Source organism: Chinchilla lanigera, unplaced genomic scaffold (genome assembly GCF_000276665.1).
Source record: "Chinchilla lanigera isolate Chin_1 unplaced genomic scaffold, ChiLan1.0 scaffold00106, whole genome shotgun sequence".
Taxonomy (NCBI): domain Eukaryota; kingdom Metazoa; phylum Chordata; class Mammalia; order Rodentia; family Chinchillidae; genus Chinchilla; species Chinchilla lanigera.
In genome coordinates this window covers 5,772,105-5,792,704 of record NW_004955507.1, presented here as the reverse complement: position 1 = coordinate 5,792,704, position 20,600 = coordinate 5,772,105, and the positions used below count along the sequence as shown (strand labels likewise).

The window sequence follows — 20,600 nt, the reverse complement described above, 5'->3', positions numbered from 1 at the left end:
ACCCCTTAGTCAACAACTCAATATTTACACAACTTTGTTAATCACCATTTACAGTGACTAAAAATCTAATTCACAGGACAACATGTAGTAAGACTATTCGGTTTTATCATCCAAACTGGACACCTGTTAAAGGGCAAGGGAGAGCTGTTACTATGCTGAGACAACAGGTGCAACCTGCAACTTCCAGAGGAAGGCAGGTGCGTGTTAACTCTGCCTATACTTTCCTGTAGGAAGTTTCCCGCTCCAAGCACCTCAGTAAAATAAAAATATTCAGTATTACGTCACTAAAATGGAAGTAAGGACTACGGCGAACCCCTAACAAGATGACACAAGAAGCTGCGGGATGTTGCGGGGAGCAAAGCTTAGGCTGAAATTTGGAGACCTTGAACTCTCACTTTGTTGATAGCTCAGGATGCTCAGGTAAGAGATAAACCCAAGGTCTGCCAAGGAGGAGAGAAAAGCAAGGTCTTCTCTGATAAACTTGAGTCCTGGAAAGGCTGGACTTGCAATGTACGGTCAAATAAGAAACAAATCTCGCCATGCGGAATGCTGGAGTCACCAACAAGAAGATTTGTGCTTACCTCCAAACTGTTACTGTGTCAAAGGGAGGACTCTCCCTGGAGATGTGTAAATCACAGACTGACTCTTCTACAGGACTGTGGTCTGAAGTTGTGCTAATATACACCGTGAAACCTCTTACTGGAGAATTTAGTCCAAAGAGGTTTTGAGTGATGCCTCAGACAGCTTGGAAGAAACATTTTAGGAAGAACCTAGGTTCGACTCAACCCTAAAAAAAGTTACCAGATCAAATTCTAAGGGTAACAGGAAGCCTATAGTAAAAATTTACAGGACATACAAGCAACTAGAACACCATGCATTAAAACCAACAAACAGCAGATGGCAAAGAATCTAGACATCGGAACTATTAGACACAATGTTTAAAAAAACTATATAATAAATTTAAATAATTCCCAGTACCACAAAAGTAAAATCAAATAAATTGAAATGCCCCAGGAGTATAAAAACAAATGCAACCTCAGTAGTCTCCAGGAGAATGCAATTAAGCCATCAGTGAAATACTAGTTCCTCAGATGGACAAAATTGTTTCATATTGGTATTCTGAGTTTGACAGTACCTAGAATGTGCACGTAAACATATGCATACTTTCCACTTCTGAATTATACTCTAGAGAACCTCACACATATACATCAAGGCATAAATACTAGAATGTTCATAACAGTACTGTTCATAACAGGAAAGAAAAACTGTTAATAACTTTAATGCTGACCAATACTAAAATAGCTAAATTGCGGTGTATTTGTATACTGCCATGCTACAAAAGAACAGTGAAAGTGAATGAACCTCACTATTTGCATCAGTATGGATGGTTTCAAATATATTATTGAACAAAAGAATCAAGTCATAAAAGAATCCATGCAGAGTGAGTCTATTTAGATAAGATTTTTAAAAGGTACACATTGTTTACGGATGCATGCAAAGGTGGTGAAACTAAAACAAAGGGTGAGGGAACAATTATCATGAAATTCAGGAGAGTGACTGTCTGGAAGAGAGGCGGGCAAGAAGTTATGATCAAAGTGGGACAACTCAGGGGTTTCTGAGGCTCCTAATAATATTCATTTTCTTTATCTGGATAATGGGCACATGGGTATTCACTTATCATTCCATAAAATGTACATTTTTACTCAACAGGCTGAGGCAGGAGGATCACTAGAGCCCAAGAGTTTGATGCCAGCCTGGGCAACATAGTCAGACCTAGATAAAAAATGTGTATTTTATACCTAGCTCTGCACATGACATAACTTCACACACATGCCTGCGCACACACAGAGAACTGATTTGTATAGTCCTTTTCTCCCCCATGCGATTTGCTGCTAGAGTGCTGTGTTGTCTATGTTCTCAATGCCAGCTTCTTTGGCCATAAAATAGAAGGGGCCAGACTTTCCCAGCAGTTCTTCAGGGCTGCCGTACTCTACAATATTCCCACTGTCTAGGACCATTATCCTGAAACAAAGAGGGAGAAAATAAAAGGCTTACAAAGTAGCATCTCCACTACTGACATTTATAAAACTAACCAGGACTAAGTTGTAGGATAATCATACAAGGCTACAAAGCAACTGCTCAAAAGGAAAGAACAACTGGGATGGGGAAAGAAGAAAAGAAGGAAGGGGAAAAATATACATATGTATATATATGTGTATGTATATATACACACAAGATAGCTGAGATAATTGTACTACTAATTTCTATTAGTTTATTGAAAGGAGTAGTTAATACTTGTTTGATCAATTTTGCATACCTATATCTGGTAATCTGAGCAACTACTTTGAAGATTACAGTATGCAGTATAACAACCATTGATAATTTCTTATTCTCTTTAAAATAAATTTTAAAAAATGAATGAACTGCAGCTATGTATACCAACACAAATGAACCCCATGTGTAATACTGAACAAAAGCAGCACGTCATAGAACAATATATGCAGTACGAGTCCTTTTGTGTAAGTTTTTTCTCAAAGTACACATTGTTTAAGGATGATTAGCTTAAAAGGAAGCCTTCCCTTGAGTCAGAAAAGCAAGAATTTGCTGCTCCAAATTTTCCTACTGTTACTGACTTCTGAGTCTAACGTGCCAGAGTAGGATCAGACAGCTTCTAGTCATTTTACAGGGCAACAGCTCAGTATGATGGGGAAGGTCCATGGCCAAAGGCTGCCATTTGTGGATTAGGCCCCCACCTCCCCATACTCAGTTAATAATTACAATTTTCTATTTTGCCCTCTGTGTAGTTCCCTGGACCCTGTTAGGTTTCATTAGCTTGATGTGTAATTTTGGCCAATTTCATTCAACTCTCTAGGCCTCAGCTTCCTCTGTAAAATGACGGTTAGCCCTGTAAGGAATCTGCAGCCGACACCGTCACCAAAAGCTAAGCTGTGGCCGTCAGGCTCCGCCCCTCACTCACTTGTCGCTGTCCATGATGGTGTGCAGCCGGTGGGCAATGGTGATAACAGTGCAGTGGGAGAACTCGTCCCGGATGGTCTTCTGGATGAGTTGATCTGTCTCTAGATCCACAGCAGCAGTGGCCTCATCCAGCACCAGAATCTTGGACTTCTGAAGGAGAGCCCTGCCCAGGCACAGGAGCTGCCTCTGCCCAATGCTGCGGACAGTAGAAGGCACACATTAGCCCTGACGACTAGGGAGGAACTTGGGCTGAGGGACAGTTGCATGTTGCAGATCCGACTTTCACGGTTCCCATTCCAAAATCTCCATTCATCACTGTTCTGCAATATTTTTCAAACTTTCCCAATTAGAAGAGTCACTAAGGGGATAACAATAAAATCACATTTCTGGGCCTCACTCGGTCAGAATGGGAAGGGGTGTACATTTCTAACAAACACCTAGGCAATTTTCATGTTTAAATATGTTTGAAAACACTGGGAAATGATTTGCACTGGCTACAGTGATAGCAACAACTGCAAAACAACACGAATGTGAATAAACTAAGTATTTGACTTGACACCGCTGGCAGCTCACTAGAATGCCCCCGAGTTATTTCTTAAGGCGTCGGCAAATCCATTCATTATTTTAATGAGTAATTTCTAGTCTCATGGTTAATCATTTGTTCAGGGTTTTCTGCCTTGATTAGAGATAAAACTACCTGAGGAACATGATGTCTTGGTGTGAGATATGGTGCACGTGGAATTCCACTATGCTTGTCAAGTGCAAATATCTTTAACTTGTTAAAAGTCTGTAACGAAGGCTGGGCCTTTTACTTATGTAAAAAAGCTTTGGGAAATGATGTGAAGGAAATATTCAGGAATTTGCTGCTTGCTCTCTCGTCTTGCGACCATTAAGGGAACGCAGTAAGAAGGGGCTGGCTAAAGTTTTATAATTGTCTGTAAGAAAATTTCTGTAGGAGATGAGAAGTCATCTAAGATAAACATCCAGTATTCCTCTGTAGTGTAAGACGAGACACTGCGAAACTATTTACTGCGCTGTACCAGTCTCCTCTTGCCTGGTCAGTTGGACTGGACAGTGACAGGCTGTGTGATAGTACCTCTTGGGCTTTCAGCTGCTCCCTCCATGCTGATTTTCCATTACTCAACACAGATGTTAAGTTTCAATCCCCCAAACCAGGTCTGAAACTCAATTCTGAAATGAAGGCACTGGTTACACCATTCATGTGTCTCTCAATATGGACCAAACGATGATGTGATTTTTATTCTTAAAAACCGGAAGCACCACTATCATATCCTACCATAGTGTTCTGTACACTCTCTTCACAATATTATCAGCACCACCAGACGTGGTGGCGCACGCCTATAATCCCAGCACTTGGGAGGCTGAAGCAGGAGGATCGTTGGGAGTTCGAGACCAGCCTGAGCTACAACGTGAGCTCAAGGGCAGCCTGAACTGCATAGCAAGACCCTCTCTCAAAAAGACAAAAAAAAAAAAAAAAAAAAATTAACAGCACCGTCATTTATTCCCACAGGTCTGTCTCCTCTATTATGTTGTGCATGCTAGGAAATCAGGCATTGTGTCAGTGTCATTTGCCTCTGTATCTCCAGTGTCTGGCACACGGTAGATGCTAGAATATATTTGTCGACTATTTGACCTTTCACATCACATAAAGACTTGAGTAGCTAGTTCCTAGATTTGTTGCTAGGGAAACAAACTGATGGTATTTACTACCATACCTTGCACGTGCCCCTAAGGTTAAATCACCCGGGTCCTCAGTTCAGTTGGTTGGGGATGCAGCCTGAGCACTGGAATTTGTTCAGTACCGTAGCTGACTCTAGCAGCTTAGTTAGGAGCCAGGGCTCTGACGGGTGTTTCTCAAGCTGCAGTGTGCCCACACACCATTTGGGAATCTTACTAAAATGCAGATTGGATTGGTAGGATTGGTCCTGAGATTCTGCATCTATCCCAAGCTGCCAGGTGAATTCAGAGCTGCTGGTCCATTACTTGAGTTACTGAGCTCTCCTTTCTACTTCTAATGGCTCATAACTACCACTATACAAAAATACTTTGAAAAGGTAAGAAGAACTCTGAAGGCCGAGAGAGTCTTTGTGTTGGTTTGAGGTAGTTCAACAATGCTTAAGGACCTTGCAGACCCTACATCCCCACCATCTACGTGGGTCAATAGTTTTCAAACTGGGACACCCCTCACAGCCTGTGGGATCCTTTCAGACTCACCGTGTCCTGTTTTTACCTCAGGCTACTTAAATCAGCCTCTAGGATTGTACCAGGCATGAGTCTGTTTAGTCAATTAATTACTATGCGCAGCTAAGTTGAGAATCTGCTTTCTATGATTCTGTGCAGTGGTGGCAACTGTAAACACGTCTCATGCAGTTCATATGAGGGGCACATTCAATAACAAATGTTTTCAAGAATATCTAAGCACTTCCACATCTATTTTATTATATGACTTTCACAGTGGAAGATTTTATTTTATACATTAAAAATTAGACCTGTACAGTGAAAATTCCACAACATCAGACATCACCTAACACAAGAATGTGAGGACTGGTCCCTATACACTCTCACTGCCTGAGAGGGAAGTGGGGTATGAGACATTACCTCAGGTTTTCACCAGCCTCTGTCACTTCGTGGGACAACCCAAGTTGCAGGCCGGCCACAAAGGACTTGAGATGAGCCAGCTCCAGGGCTTTCCAAATCTCCTCATCTGAGTATTTGTTGAAAGGGTCAAGATTCATCCTTAGGTTTCCAGAGAACAGGACGGGGTCCTGAAGTCAAGAGACGAAGGCGCTATTGAGGTTAAGGTCAGAAAAGGATGCTGCAGGTCTTTGTGACCAAAAGAAAGTACATCGGGCTGGCCTGAGACAGACTCCTGAGGCAGGAAGCTGGTTCACGGTCAAGCTTCTGCCTGGTCTCTGAGGGGCTTGGGCAGCTGCCACCACAGGATTAAGAAGAGCCCTTGGTTTTGTTTTGTTACTGCTTCATTCTGAGATACACTTATGGATTTCCAAATTTACCACAGATTCTCTTCAGAATACAAGAGGAATATTCCTCCTCCAAAGCAAAACAGAGTTTCAAGGTAGAGGGGTCAGGGAAGAGTAGAGCATGAGATAGCACTGACCACTGAGAATTTATTACATTTAAAGAGTCCGAAGAAAAGAATATGTTGAAATAAGCAAACACCGGGCAAACCAAGGCCACCCCCAGAGAAACTTGGTTACAGCGAGGAGGAGACACGGTTCTAAAGAGAAGACACATAGAAGCCTCCTGACCCTCCTTGTTTGGAAGGGTTCAGAGAGTAAATTAAAGGGAAGTCTTTCTTGCTGATACACTAAGTGTTCCACTTGACGTTAAGACCTTGCAGCGAATTTCCTCCTCTATCTTTTGACCATATCAAATAGGGAATATAAAGCTTAATCGCTTTAAGCTTCAGCAGGAAAACTTGCAAAGGTTTTGCAAACCAGGATGGGCTATAGAAATGCTGAATAATCATTTATTCTAGTTGACTTTCGTTGTGTTGCCGCCATCTACTGGCCAGACACGAGCAGTCACAAATGCGCATTACAAAAAAAAATTCAAAAACTTCTTTTAAGTGTTGGAAACAAAGTAGCTTAGGCAACTAGCTTAGGTATCTGGAGTTGTGGGTAGAAATGTCACTGCTAGTTGACTAGATCTCATTGTTTCTGGCAAAACAAGCTGCTCCAATGTGTGCTGAAGTAAATTCTTGCGCTTACCTGGGGGATGATGGTCAGTTTCCCTCGGAGGTCGTGGAGCCCAATAGAAGCAATATCTATTCCATCAATGATGATCTGGCCACCTGCAGACTCTAAGATTCTGAAGAGGCAGTTTGTGAGGGATGACTTCCCAGCTCCTGTCCTGCCCACTACACCAATCTGTGAATATAGTTCATTTGCAAGTTAGTTCAACAGGTAGTTCTTAAAGAAATTATTTAGCCTGGCCATTCACAGTCACAGGTAGTAGGAAGCAGTGTTTGACTACTTTGTCTCTAAGACAGTAAAAAACTTTTGGATTTTGCAGAAGAAAAAAAGTGTCAGATGTCAGAAAAAGATGGCCCTCCCACCCTACCTCATAACTGGTTGCTTGCTGAGATCTGTGGTGATGGCAGGAAATGGATATACACCCTCAGCAGCTGCTGTGGTTGTAATTATCAGCAGATAGTATAGCTTCTTTCTTATTTTAGTCTTCATTTAGAAATGAGAAGGGAAAGACCAGGCCTGCCTTTAGCTGAGAACTAGACCCTGACTTGGACCTCAGCATCCTCACCAAGATGTTTTTGAACCTACCTTAGACCCCTAAATCGTTGGAGGGCTCAAGAACCATCAGAAGAACCATTTCTCAGACTGGGAGGAACAGCAGACCATTCTCTGCAGGGACGATCCTCCACTCTGCTCTTCTCCACAGCTCCTTTCCCAAGTCTGATGCTCCCTCATTTCCTTCCTGAGCACCTTGCTACATGCTGTTCCCACACCGGAAGTGAACCCCGGTCAGTGGGCAGGGAAGCCGACATCTTCTGTTGATATTCTGACCTCAGGTGGTGGTGCCGTGTCCCTGCACACAGTGTAGAGGACCTGATCTTCTCTGCTCCTACCCAGTGATAAAGGCCCAGAGTCCAATTGTTCCCTATTCTGTGTCTCTGAGCATAAGGCCTCACATGCACCTACCTTCTCAGTGCTCTTGATGTGACAAGTGATCCCCTTCAGAACCAGATCCAGCTCAGGTCGGTACCGTACTTGGTAGTTGCTAAACTGGATTTCACCTTTGCTGGGCCAATCTGCTGGAGGCCTCTTATCCGTCATCCAGGATGCCTAGCAAGGGGACAGGGCGAGAAGTGCTTTACACACAGCAGCAGCACAGCCAAACAGCCCTCCTGTCACAAAACAGTAGTGTCCCAGCTGCTTGATTGACCTAGACTTGTTTTTCCAGAACGTTTCTACCTTATTCAATTAAAGAAATCCTGTCCCGTAAGGTTGTTCTGTGGATCTCCACAGTGGAGCCACCATCTAACTCGGTACGGTCTAAGACATGACTTCCCCAAATGATATCCTAAATTTGAAAAACTAAGGTCTTTGAGTTAGGGCAAGGTAAACTCTTAAAAAATATTATGAACTCATATGAGACATTAAGAAGCGGCACAGATGGACCCTCAGAGGAGCCTGCCCCTGGGTTCCTCTGATTCCCCCTTACCTCCTTTTCCACATTGATGTACTCATTTATGCGCTCAACAGCTACAATGTTGGTCTCTGTTTCTGATGTCATCCTCACTAGCCAGTTCAGGGTTTGTGTGATCTATAGGAAGAAAAGAACAGTGTAGAATGTAAAACTGATCTTAGGCTCAAAAACCAACTCAAATTGTCAAACTACAAAGTCATTTCAGTGCTTGCTTCAGTACTGTGCTGGGTTCTACAAGAATATACACAGTAAAAGAAAGATAATCCTGTTTCTTTGGTGGGAGGGTAAGGTCAGTGCATTGAATGGCTGGTTAATAATTAAGTACACAGCCAGGCATGGCGGTGTACACCTGCAACCCCAGCACTTGGAAGGTTGAAGCAGAAGAGTCTCTTCAAGTTCAAGGCAAGCCTGGGTTACATAGTGAGTTCAAGCCCAACCCCTGAATTGCATAGTGAGACCCTGTCTCAAAATAAAATAAAGTGCTCAACTGTGTTGTGCTAACATGACAGGCAAGATGAGCTTGGAGAGGTCTGGAGATAAAGGTGGGGCTGGGGGAACTACACATTTGAGTAGGACCAGAATTCAGAACTCCTGGCTATAAATCTAGTGCTTTTTTAGAAGGGGTTGTAGATGGTGTTCTGCAAATGGAGAAGTGCGTGAAAAAAAATGCATAAATAAAAAACAAAAGATAAAAAAAACCCAGGGCAGGAGAAGGCCTTCCAAAAAGTGTCCTTCTCTCTCTGTTCTTACTCAACCTCAGCTGTTATCATGAGACATCCCTGCGGACCCTCATCTTTCTTTACACAGATAGATTCCAAGTGCCTCCCTGCTGTTACGGAAATATATCTAACCACCAACAAAAGGGTTATTATGACCTGGGCTGGTCTAGAGGTGAGAGATTACTCAGATGCAAACTTCTTACAGGCTGAAATGGGGAGTCTGCATGGGAGATTTTATGGAGCAAATTGTGGTTAAAGAAAGCGAGCCACTGGGTACAGAAGAGAGGATCATGGGAACTAAGATGAACTGCTTTGTAGAGTTGCACCATACGCAGCTGCTGGTATTTGAGTGCTCTTGTTTGGTTTGATCTGATAGTTTCCTGATTCAACCCTGTATGTCCTAGGCAATGAAGGGACAGTGGCACAACAAACCAAGTGACTCTGGCAAGTGCCACAGTTCTTTCACGTGTCCTGGTGTGATCATAGTGAGCCTCATTAACTTCTGCCGAAGACAGAATCACAGAAAACCCACAAACGGCTCTGCAAATCCCTAAAACGTTAGTTTAAAAGATGCCATGAAAGATGGCCAAGTGACCCACTTATTAAACAAGTGTTTATCGGACAGTTACTGTGGTGCCAGCTACTGCACTGCAATGCGAGAAGTGGCAATGCCTGGTCGTTATTCCCAGTCAGTGTGGGTACAGCCGTGAGGTACAATGGAATAGCTTATCCGACTCTCTTAGTTATAATTGGCTCCAATTGTTCTATGATAAGGAAAACAAACTCAGGAGAAATTATTTGTCCAAGTGGCTCTCTGATTACTTCTACATTTGGAAAAAATTCCTATGTATTTATGTATTTATTCTCGTCTTTTGACTAGAATCAGCCAAAGAGGTAAACAGACAGGCAACTATTAAATTGAAACACATGAAATTTCCTTTTTAAGTCTCAAGGGCAACACCACTTATGTTCCTTTTCTTCCCCATATGCCACCTGTGCCTCCTTGGAAAGGGTAAGGAGTATGTCTGTGGGTAAAAGATAGAGCCAGGGTTTGAACCTCAGGCTCCTCTAGTCCCATTAGACCTAGAAGGAAACCAAAAGCATGGACTTCATAGTGTACTCCAAGATCGATTTAAGAATAAGTACATTCATTTAGCCAAACCCCCAACCTCAGACTCACATTAAGGGCATTGGACAGAACAAAGCCGACGGTGTCTCCAGTTTGGGTATTTTTATAAATAACCAGCAGCAAGGAAGCAAAGAAGACAATCAGGTTCCCAACAAACTCCAGGCGAACTGCAAGCCACCTGTAGGGGAGCCAAATCAGAGAGAGGTGTCACGGATCTCCTTTCTCTCCTTAACCAGGAACTTTGGACTTTATAGAATATTCTCACAAGGTTTGAGTTGGTAGGCCTATGCTTTTTAAAAAATTACTTTATTGCTACTCTATCTCTATCTCTAGAGAGAGAATCACATTCATCAGGAGGAATTTGTACCTGTACATAATATATCTTGATTTTTCTTCTTCCCCCATTCTTTTCCTCTCCCTTCAACCTTCCTGCCCACCCTTATTTACAAAAGCTCTGTTTCCATTTTTTCTTTCCATTTTCTTTTTTTCCCTTTTCCCTTCTTCCCTTCCCCCTCTCCATTTCCTTGTTCTTCTTCCCTTTGAACATTTTTTTCCTACTTCCCAATATCTAACATCCATTTTGGTTCTTATTTACCCTTTTGGTTTCTCACACAAGAGAAACAATGTGATATTTAAACATGTGCATCTGGTTTATTTTGCTTAAAAGTATGTTCTCACGGTGCATCCATTTACATAAAAATGTCTCAAATTTGTCCTTTGTGCCAGAGTAGTACTCCATTGTACATAAATACATGTTCTTTATCCATTCATCCATTGATGGGCATCTAGGCTGTTTCCAAGATTTACTATTATAAACTGTGCTGCTATAAACATGAGTGGGCATATATCATTGTGGTATGATGCTTTTAACTCTTTTGGGAAGATACCGAGAAGGGGAATAGCTAGATCGAGTGCAACTTTTAGTTCTAGATCTTGAGAAACCTCCATACTGATTTCCATATCGGTGGTACCAATTTACACCCCCATCAACAGTGGGGAAGGGTTCTTTTTTCCCTGCAGCATCTCTGGTGTTCGTTATTGGTTGATTTCCTGATGATAACCACTCTGTCTTGAGTGAGAGTTGTTTTAATTTGCATTTCTGGAATGACCAGTGATGTTGAACATTTTTTTCAAATATTTATTTGCCATTTGTACTTCTTCATCTGAAAAGTGTCCATTCATTTCAGATGCCCATTTACAGACTGAGTCTTTAAATTTGAGGGGTCCAATTTTTTAAAATTCTTTATATATTCTAGCTATTAATCCTTTGTCTGAGGAATAGCTGGTAAACATTTTTTTCTGACTCTGTAGGGCTGTCTCTTCACTCTATTGGTGGCTTCTTTTGCTGTGCAGAAGCTTTTTAATATGATGAGATCTCAGTTGTTGATTCTTTGTAATATTTCCTGTGTGATCAAAGTTTTGTTCATAAAGTCTTTGCTTGCATTTATGTCTTCAAGAGTGCGCTATGCTCTTACGGCAATGCCTCAATTTGATTTAAGAATACCTCAATGTATTCCAGAAATTCCATTAATGTTTTTAAAGAAATTTAATTTTTTTTTTTTTTTTTGGAAATAGGGTCTCACCATGTATTTCAGACCAGTCTTGAACTCACTATGTAGCCCAGGCTGGCCCTGAACTTGTAGTAATTCTTCTGCCTCAGCCTCTCAAGTGCTGGGATTACAAGCATGTGCCATATACCTGGCTAAACTGTACTTTGAAGGTCCTAGAGGAGTTTTCTAAAGTAAGGGAAGCTTAAATTGCAGTCTTCTAAAGTTGCCAAATTATGAGAATCACCTAGGGCAACTGTTATAAGCTTACCTAAAAAACTCCTGATAACTTTCCCCAGGAAATTCAGATTTAGGGGGCCTGAAATAAGTTTAGGAATCTACATTTTAGATGAATGCTAAAAGTGGTTTCTTTTGATCAGGCTAAGGAAGCAGTGCCCTAGTGAACCCTTGTGCACGGCTAAAAAGCAAGCACCACAGAAAGGATCACCGCTCCTGTCTGATCTTAACATTTTTAAAAGGAGAGAAACAGCTGGGAGTGGAGGGAAGATAAGCGTGAGCTGGTCTCAAGGAAGTATGCTGGGTCTTAGTAGAGAACTGAAAGTACAGGTAAAAAGACAGTTTATAAAAAATCACTTTCCCAAATAAACTATATTTAAGTTCACATTAATGATTCTAATATGTGTACAAATAAACATGGTACCATGAATCCAGTAGGATTTACTTATATGCCTACTTCCTCTCAAAGTCTCTAAGAAATAAACAGTATGGTAGAGCACATCTGTAATCACAGAACTCAGGAGGCTGAGGTCAAAGATCCCAAGATCCCCATGAGTTCAAGGTCAGCCTGGGCTACATAATGAGTTCAAAGACAACCTGAACTACATCTTGAGACCCTGTCTCAAAAAATGAAACAAAACAAAACAAAGTCTCCAGGAAATCAAACATCTTTATAATTAAATTCCTGACCTCTGAATGTTCCAACTAGCACTGACCATCATTAACCTGCCCTTACCACCTCAAGATACTTTGGAAGCCACTCAAGAATTTTTCCTTCCTGAAAAGTCCTGTCTCCTTCCACTGCTTGCCAGAGTGTAATGATGCTCCCCCAAGTCAGGAATTCACCTCACAGGATGTGAGTTTTCCCGTTTCTGTTTGCCTGTTTGCGTTCTTATGCTCTAAGGAGATGCCTTAATTTAACTTAGCAATACCTCAATGTATTCCTAAAAGTTTATTAAATGTTTTCCTAAATACATTGTATTTGAAGAGTTTTACCTAAAAAGTTTTTTTTTTAACCTACAACTTCCCAACTCTCCTCTCTCCAATTTGTGCTTTCTCTACCACTCTACAAAGAGTATCATGCCTGCAGAGAATCTCATACTCTTTCTTAGGGTAGTAAATAGTGTTCAGTGTGCCTGGCACGTGTATGGCTCACCAAATGCACACAAATGTGGTTTTGACTCCCACCATAACCCTGTAAGATAGATTGTGTCTTTTTCACTATAAAAGACAAAGAAATTCATCTTTTCCTTAGAGAGGTCAAGGCAATTCACTTAGCTTGGTAACTGGCAGAGCTGACATAGGAAACCGGTCTCTAACTCCGAAGCTCAGACTTCCTTGGGCCTGCTTAGATACCATGAAAGTAGTGTGGTTGGTGTGAGTTTTCTATTACTGGCCACACAGGTAGAACCCCAGAGCATACATGTGGGTGAATATCCAGGGGGAACCTCACCTGTTGGCTATAATCCAAGAAAAGACACATTTCTGGTTGATGTCTATTAACTTCTCGTTGGACATTAGAAATCGCTGCTGGTGTTCAAAGGCACGGATAACGGGCAAACCTGTTACTGTCTCACTAAAGTGAGAGTAGACTGGGGATCTAGTGACAGAGTCCAGACGTCTCAGCTGGCGGGAAGTTGCCACATAAAATATCTGAACACAAAAAGTAAAGTGTCAGTCACACAATCCTGTCACATACACTGTACTTCTCAGCATCCCGCACTTGCTGGCCACAGCCCACATCTGCACAGGACAGAAGCCCGCAGTGCCACCACTGGCTAGAAGAATAGAGGGAGGCCTAAGGAAGAGAAGAATGGGGAGATTGGGGTTGCGGGGGAGCATAGCCATAGAGGTTTGAGTTTCCAGACCACATAAGGAGTTTTGTCAGTTGAGCCCATATTATCCCCTGAAGTCTACGTGTGCCGTCCAAATGATAGTTTCTGTCCTGGCTAGAGAAGCTGTCTTCAAAAGGATTTTGTAAAGTTTTCTAGGACTCAGAGGCATGTAGAGTGGGTCTGGATACAGAATAGTCAGTGAAAGGAATGCTGAGGTTTGGGTAAAATGTGAGGAGAAGTCAGTTGTAAGTAAAACTCTGTCTTGGTGCTATGTGAAGGTAAAGATAGTAATGGAAATGTGCAGAATGTTGAGGGTATAAGGAACTGGATTTGTAGCCGGAACCTCTGTAGGGCAAGGTATGATGGGTGAGATACTGGTATTACTGGATTCTGTAAGGATTTGTTAAAACCTCAGAAGAATTGGGCATTTGAGAATCAGAGTTATACCTAGAAACTTTCTTAAATAACCCTGCCCCTTACCTGTTGATTTATGAACAGTCAAAAGTCTGTTATGGAGATGATGGTGTACCCATGGGACAATGCAAGGGGTGCTGTCTTACCACAGGCCACAGACCATAACACCCACCCTGTAGGGTTTTCAGGGTTGTGTCCCCTACATAAATAGTTCATCACAAAGGGAACTGGTGGGACAGGAGTTCTCCTCCAAGCGTCACTCTCCTCATCAATTCTTATTGTGGGTGTGAAGTCTTTTCTACTTTTTCTATGAAATGTGGTTCCTAAGTTACCTGTTCCCTCCAAGAATATGTTGAAATTGAATCTAAACCATCCACAGACACCCCAGTGAAACTAGAACTGCCTGGAGTGAAAAGAGATCCAGTTCCTGTTGGAAACATCACCAAGCATATATATGTATTCAAAGCTAAAAGAGCAAGCATGTTATGGCACAACTCTTCTAAAATGACCTAACCATTTTGGAGGTTCTTATGGGGTTGCAAGACTTTGTCTAGAACCAATCTTAAAGTAGCCTTGAATCCAAACATAAACCCACGTTAGGGTGAGACGTGCTGTGAACCATATATCTATGGATGCTTACAATTTAACTTCAGGCAATAGCCAGTGGACTCTTGGGGCCATCTATGTGTGACTAAATGACAAAGATGCTACAGAGGGGTAATTAGCAATGAAGAGAAACCACTACTGGGCTTTTGTAAGCAAGAGAGAAACAAAGACCCAGCCATTTCCCAACCTACCTGGATAGCCACGTAAATAATGCCAAGAGGAATGATAATGACGATGAACACAGGGGTGGCCATGCAGATCATTACAAGGGTGCTAATTATCCCCAGGAAGCACAGCAGCCAGCTGCGCAAGGTCTGAGGGAGGGTTTCATCCACGGTGGAAATATCCTAGGAATACCATGTGGAGAGATAGTGAGCCAATGAATTATTAAGACATTTTACATCCTTCTAGTTCCAGCCAGGAATCTGACTGTGTGTTTCCAATGAATTTCATTTCATCTTTTAAAGATATTAATTTGCAATAGATTGTACCCCTTACCCTAGCGACCAATCCAATTTCCAAAATTTCCTCATTTTTCAAAGTCCCTCCAAACAGATACAGCAATCATCCTTCACCTTTAGCAGATTTAGTGAGGGTTTTCACTATTCTCATTCACCAAATTTATTAAATTATTCATAATTATTACAAGCTAATAGAGCCATGCTGGTAAACCCCTCTCCCATAACCAACCCAATTCAATTGTTCTAACTTTACACAGTTCCTAACTCTATTGAGTACCTAGAATAGAGCCTATAACACAACAAACATTTAACAAGCGCTTGTTTGGAAGCTCCAGTCAACAAGTCTTGTCACCTATCCTTGACCAAAGAACCCTCATATATGGAGAAGATGTTTCGTCTGCCAAGCATAGAAATTCAAGAGGAAAGGGAAGTGGAAAGGAACGTGATCCCTGGCTGGTCAGTGTTCTAATGAAGAAACACAGAGGTGACAGACAGATGGGTCTTGCTGCCATATTGCCTTCCTGTCACATGGAATAAATTAACAAATGGAAAATTAATGGAGAATGAATGGTTTAGAACAGATCCAAGAAGCTTGGCTTATACCTCAGGTTGCCCTTCCCTAGCTTTCGTAGAGGATTATATTGATTCTATGATTAGCAATATGTAAGTACTAACATGGGTCAAACTATCTCTGGAGTTTCCCAAATTGGGTCAAGCGTAATTGTCTTTTAAGACGGCTCTGAATGAAGAATGACTCCTGAGTCTATCTATCTCCCTTTCCCAAAGTCACATTAGAATGGAATGTGTAACAATGTCCAGGGTTGGCGGGGAGAGAGACAGAGAGAGACAGACAGACAAAGAGACAGACAGAGACAGAGGCAGAGGCAGAAGAGAGAAAGAAGAAGGAGGATGAGGAGGAGAGGGAAGGGAGAATGGGAGGAGGAAAAGGAGGAGGAGGAGGAAGAAGAAGAAGAGGAGGAAGAAGAGGAAGGGGAAGAAGAAGGAAAGAAAGAAAGAAAAAGGAAGGAAGGAACGAACAAACGAAGGAAGAAAAAAGGGGACGGAGATTCTCATCAGCTATCAGTTCTATGCAGGTTATGTTTGATCCTGACCTAGCACATATTCTTCATTCTTATTTCCTCCATTTATTCTCCTTTCCTTATCCTTCTTCTTCCCTTTCCTTTCTTTCTGCAGTACTGAATTGAATTCAGGGCCCTGCTCTGAGCTATATCCCCAACTATGTTTGTTGGTTTATTTTTTGAGACGGGTTCTCACTATGTAGTTCAGGCCAGTCTTGAACTCACTATGTAGCCCAGGCTGGCCTCAAACTCACAGCAATCCTCCTGCTTCACTCAGCCCCCTGAGTGCTGGGATTATGGGCATATGCTGCCATGCCCGACTCTCTTCAACTCATTTTAAATTTTACTTTGAGACAGGGTTCCACTCAGTTGCTCTGGCTGACCTCAAACTTGTGGTTCTCCTGGGTCAGCCTCCTGGGTAGCTGACATTGCAGGTGAGTATCAGTGCACCCAGTTATTCCCGTGCTATTTCTCCTCTTAAGAATTCGGCCACTGAATATAGAAGATCCTAGATCAAGCTCGCCTTTATAAGTCTGCATCACCTCCTCCAAAAAATGTAGATATGAATAACAATAGTCTCCTTATTCATGCAAAAGCACTCGGCAAAACTGTAGCCTAACCAGCTCATAGAAAGACCTCTATGCTCTTTTCTTTCATAAGAGTTATCAAATATAATGACATGGGAAAGGCAAGCTTTGTAAAATTCCTGTCGGAAAGGTCTCCATCCAAAAGGGTGTTCCCTTTTAGGCTCTATTAAAAGGCAAAGAGCCAATTTATGAGGTCTCCAATGATAATGTGTCTACTGTTTCTGGCCCAGAGGAAGGTGACAAATGGGGACCAGTTACTTGCCCATGTTTTAAGTGGTTGTTTTGTCCTCACATCCTGGCACTGGGCTGTGAGCTACTCTTTACGTGTTTGCTTATGTGTGTGGATCACACAAATAAAGAGTTCAGGGGCTGGGGATTTAGCTCAGCAGCAAAGCGCCTGCCTGGCAAGCGCAAGGTCAGGAGTTCGGTTCCCGGTACCGGAGAAAAACAAAACAAAAAAAAAACAAAAAACCAACAACAACAACAAAAGAAAAAAAAAAAAAACAAAGAGTTGAGGCTACTTACTCAGACACTTTATATATATATATATACATACATATAAAACCACCATGCCTGGGTTTTTTCCCAGTTTTTATTTTTTATTAGCACATATTTGTAGTACACAAGGATTGCATTCCTTGTAGGGAACTGATATATGCACTCTCAATTCTTGTTACATCCCCTTTCCATCCTCTGTCTCCTCTTCCTTCCATTTCTTTTTGTTTATTTGTTTGTTTGTTTGTTTGTTTTTTGGTACTGGGAACCAAACTCAGGGCCTCGTGCTCGCCAGGCAGATGCTGAAATGCTCAGCGACAGCCCCGGCCTCCCCACATTTCTTGATCCCCTTCCCATTTGAAAAAGATCTCTCTCCCTACTTCCTACTGTCTGTCTTTTATTTTGCTCTTCATTTATATTTTGGGTTTCTCATACAAGAGAAACCATGCAATATTTAAGCTTTTGTGTCTGCTTCACTAATTTTTAAAGCACCAAAGAGAGAAGTTTCAGGAATAAAGGTAGAGATCGAGCAAAGGATTACCCTACGATGCCTTTCATTTGCTGCCACAGGGTAAGTCAGCATTTTTACTTAGGTTTTTGCCCCTCTCCTTCTGCAAAATAGCCCTGCTTACCAGGCTTCTACTGCCCGCCCCCTCCCGACAACCCTCACCATCTCCCTGCCTTACTTCTACTATTGAACTATTTCACTTTTTCTGACATTTCTTATATTCTATCATCCAGATTGAGCCAGTACCTGTTTTCTGTTATTTTTTTTCCACTTCCAGAACACCTCTATAAACACATTTTTGCTGATTTTATCATATTCTACCATAATTCCTCATTTCTTTGGTTGTCTCCTCCAATAGATAGTAGCTACTGAAGGGCCAGAGCTGTTTGTTCATCCCTACATCTTTAGGATCCTTGGGATCTAACAGGAAGTACTCAAAAAATATGTGCATGCTGAGTGAACAAAATAACCGGAATTGCACGGAGTTGTCTGGTGAGAGGGGTTCAGAATTCCCTCCTATAAGAAATAGAAAGATCATCACCATATAAACACACCACCATAGATCCCTTGAGATACTTACACCAGCAAATCTGTTCACAATCCGGCCTGTGGGTGTTGTATCAAAAAACCTCATAGGTGCATGGAGGATATTGCTTAGCAGTTGCTGATGCAAGGTTTTTGATGCATGGTTGCAGCTGAATACACTGCACATACTTGCTATGACCACAAATACAGCTAGAAATGAAAACAATTCTATCAACATCATACACAATAATCCTTGAACATTTGTGCCCAGGATATAATAACAAATGTTTTCCTGAGCACTAGAAAAGTACAAGGTCCAGAGATTCTGTAAAAAAAATGGCTGTCATAGCCATTACAAATACCTTGTGCTACTCCCAGACCTCCATAGACTCCAATTCTCATGTCCCTCTGAGAGGCTGGATAGTTGGTGCCGTTGTAGATCAGAGAGTCTCTGGTCCAAGCACTAAGCCAAAGGTTGGACCCAATAAAAGCCACAGAATTCATCATGAAGAAACAGACGATGAAGGCTATCGAACACCATCTCATTGCTCGTAGGTATTTTATGTAGACAGAGAACTTCACCTGCAAAGACCCCATCAGTATTGGTAGACGCTCTCATAGCTTTTGGTGAAGAATTACCTAGAAAACCCCTGGAATTGTGGATAATGACAAATAGCAAAATTTGGTGATCTGTGGTCACTATCTTTGAACTGGGCCAGGATAACAGATTAACGCTGAAACACAATGCAGAGTAAATAACAATCAAGTTATTGAAAGAACCTGAAGATGATTAAGATGGGAAAATGTCAAAACGGTGTAGGATGTGGAGTTTTTCTGTCGACCTTGGCCTTTGTGGTTTCATACAATTCAATGAACTTGAATTGTATGCTCTGGGTCTGATCTATTAGCATTTCTTGGCTCCTAGAATTGCATCTCCAGGCAGTTTTGTTGTTCTCCATACATTAGAATGGAATCAAATACTCATGAAGGATGGGATCAAGATATTTACAGGAAACATGGCATTTATCATAGGTATATGATTTGATAGAAACCCCATAGCCTGATTTACAATTTTAATAAAGAAAAAAGAATCTAAAGATTCATAACAAACAGAACATGTTACTCCTGTAGATATGTATTCAAGTTTGAGCTAATTTTAAAATTTCATATTTTAGGCTCTCTATCATCTCAGATGTTGCTTTTTGCATGGTGTTCACCTTTCCACGTTCCATGAATTCTTTCTTAATTAGTTTTTGTCCTTTCACTACTTCTTCTTCCTCCTTCAGGGCATTCACATTTTGAGTTTTCAAGGAGTTTTTCAAGGACTTCAGATGCCTTCTACTGGACCTAGAGCTGAGAGATAGAAAAGGAGAAACTTTCCTAAGAAGGGAGATACTTCCCGGGGGTATCTTGCAGAAGATATCATAATAGCTCTGTTGGCACCAAAGCACGTCCCAGAATAGATGACCATGGAAAACCGACACAGCCCTTGCCTTTCCTCCTGCCCACACAAGGCAGCAAAGGAAGAACTAGGAATGTCCATGAGGCTCCAACCACTCAAGGACACCCAGAGAAAAAGAGAATGATCAAGGAGAAATATGGAAAGGATGAAGGTTGACAGCTGAATAAATAGCCCACCTGCGGCTCATAGTTCGATGAAGGCTGTTCTCTCTTTTCATGGTCAAGGAGGCTGCATCCTCAGGGATTTCCTCTATGCTGGGTATCAGTCCACAGTCGTCGTCTTCTTCTTCACTACCGTCATTTACTAGGGAGACATATCAGAGATTAGGGAAATAGCACAGGGCTCTCATAGTTCTACGAACAAGGAGAGAAAAGCCTTCTCTGATCTGGTTGGTTTCAGCAAGGGATTCCAGATGTAGGCAGCAAGACTTTACCCCCTAAATCCCAATTATTAGTATTCATTCTATTCTGTTTTATTTCATTCTATTCATTTGCAGTACTGCAGATTGAACGCAGGGACGTATATCTGCTAGGCAAGTATCCTGCCACGGAACTACATCCCCTATCCCTTTCTGTATATATTCTTATTGAGAAATGCCATGATAAGGAGAGATGTGTTAATGTTCCACAAGAAGGGAAAATGATTTAAAAAAAAGAGAAAAAATATTCCAAGAGTTATAAGTTCTTTTAAAACAGAAAAGAACTTTTAAGAATTATGGTAGACAAACAGAAGTCACCTTCCCAAGAATTCACTAAAGAAATGATTGCAAACTGAAACATTTCATCCTGAAGTTCACACAATTTAACAAACTT

The 20,600-nt window shown here is 41.7% G+C and overlaps 1 protein-coding gene across 1 annotated transcript in view; it reads right to left on the bottom strand.

Annotated features, from left to right (window-relative positions):
* Positions 1–1,423: 1,423 nt before the first annotated feature.
* Abcc2 (ATP-binding cassette, sub-family C (CFTR/MRP), member 2) overlaps positions 1,424–20,600 on the bottom strand; it is a 66,494-nt gene continuing 47,317 nt past the window's right edge. The window contains exons 20-32 of the mRNA XM_005407678.1: positions 19,965–20,091; positions 19,544–19,679; positions 18,689–18,908; positions 18,382–18,536; positions 14,863–15,018; positions 13,270–13,469; positions 10,084–10,210; positions 8,200–8,301; positions 7,677–7,820; positions 6,729–6,887; positions 5,596–5,762; positions 2,978–3,172; positions 1,424–2,022 (exon numbers count right to left, since the gene is read on the bottom strand). Of these exons, the coding sequence (XP_005407735.1) occupies positions 1,893–2,022; positions 2,978–3,172; positions 5,596–5,762; positions 6,729–6,887; positions 7,677–7,820; positions 8,200–8,301; positions 10,084–10,210; positions 13,270–13,469; positions 14,863–15,018; positions 18,382–18,536; positions 18,689–18,908; positions 19,544–19,679; positions 19,965–20,091 (2,018 nt within the window). The 3' untranslated portion in view covers positions 1,424–1,892. The remainder of the gene's footprint in view (positions 2,023–2,977; positions 3,173–5,595; positions 5,763–6,728; positions 6,888–7,676; positions 7,821–8,199; positions 8,302–10,083; positions 10,211–13,269; positions 13,470–14,862; positions 15,019–18,381; positions 18,537–18,688; positions 18,909–19,543; positions 19,680–19,964; positions 20,092–20,600) is intronic.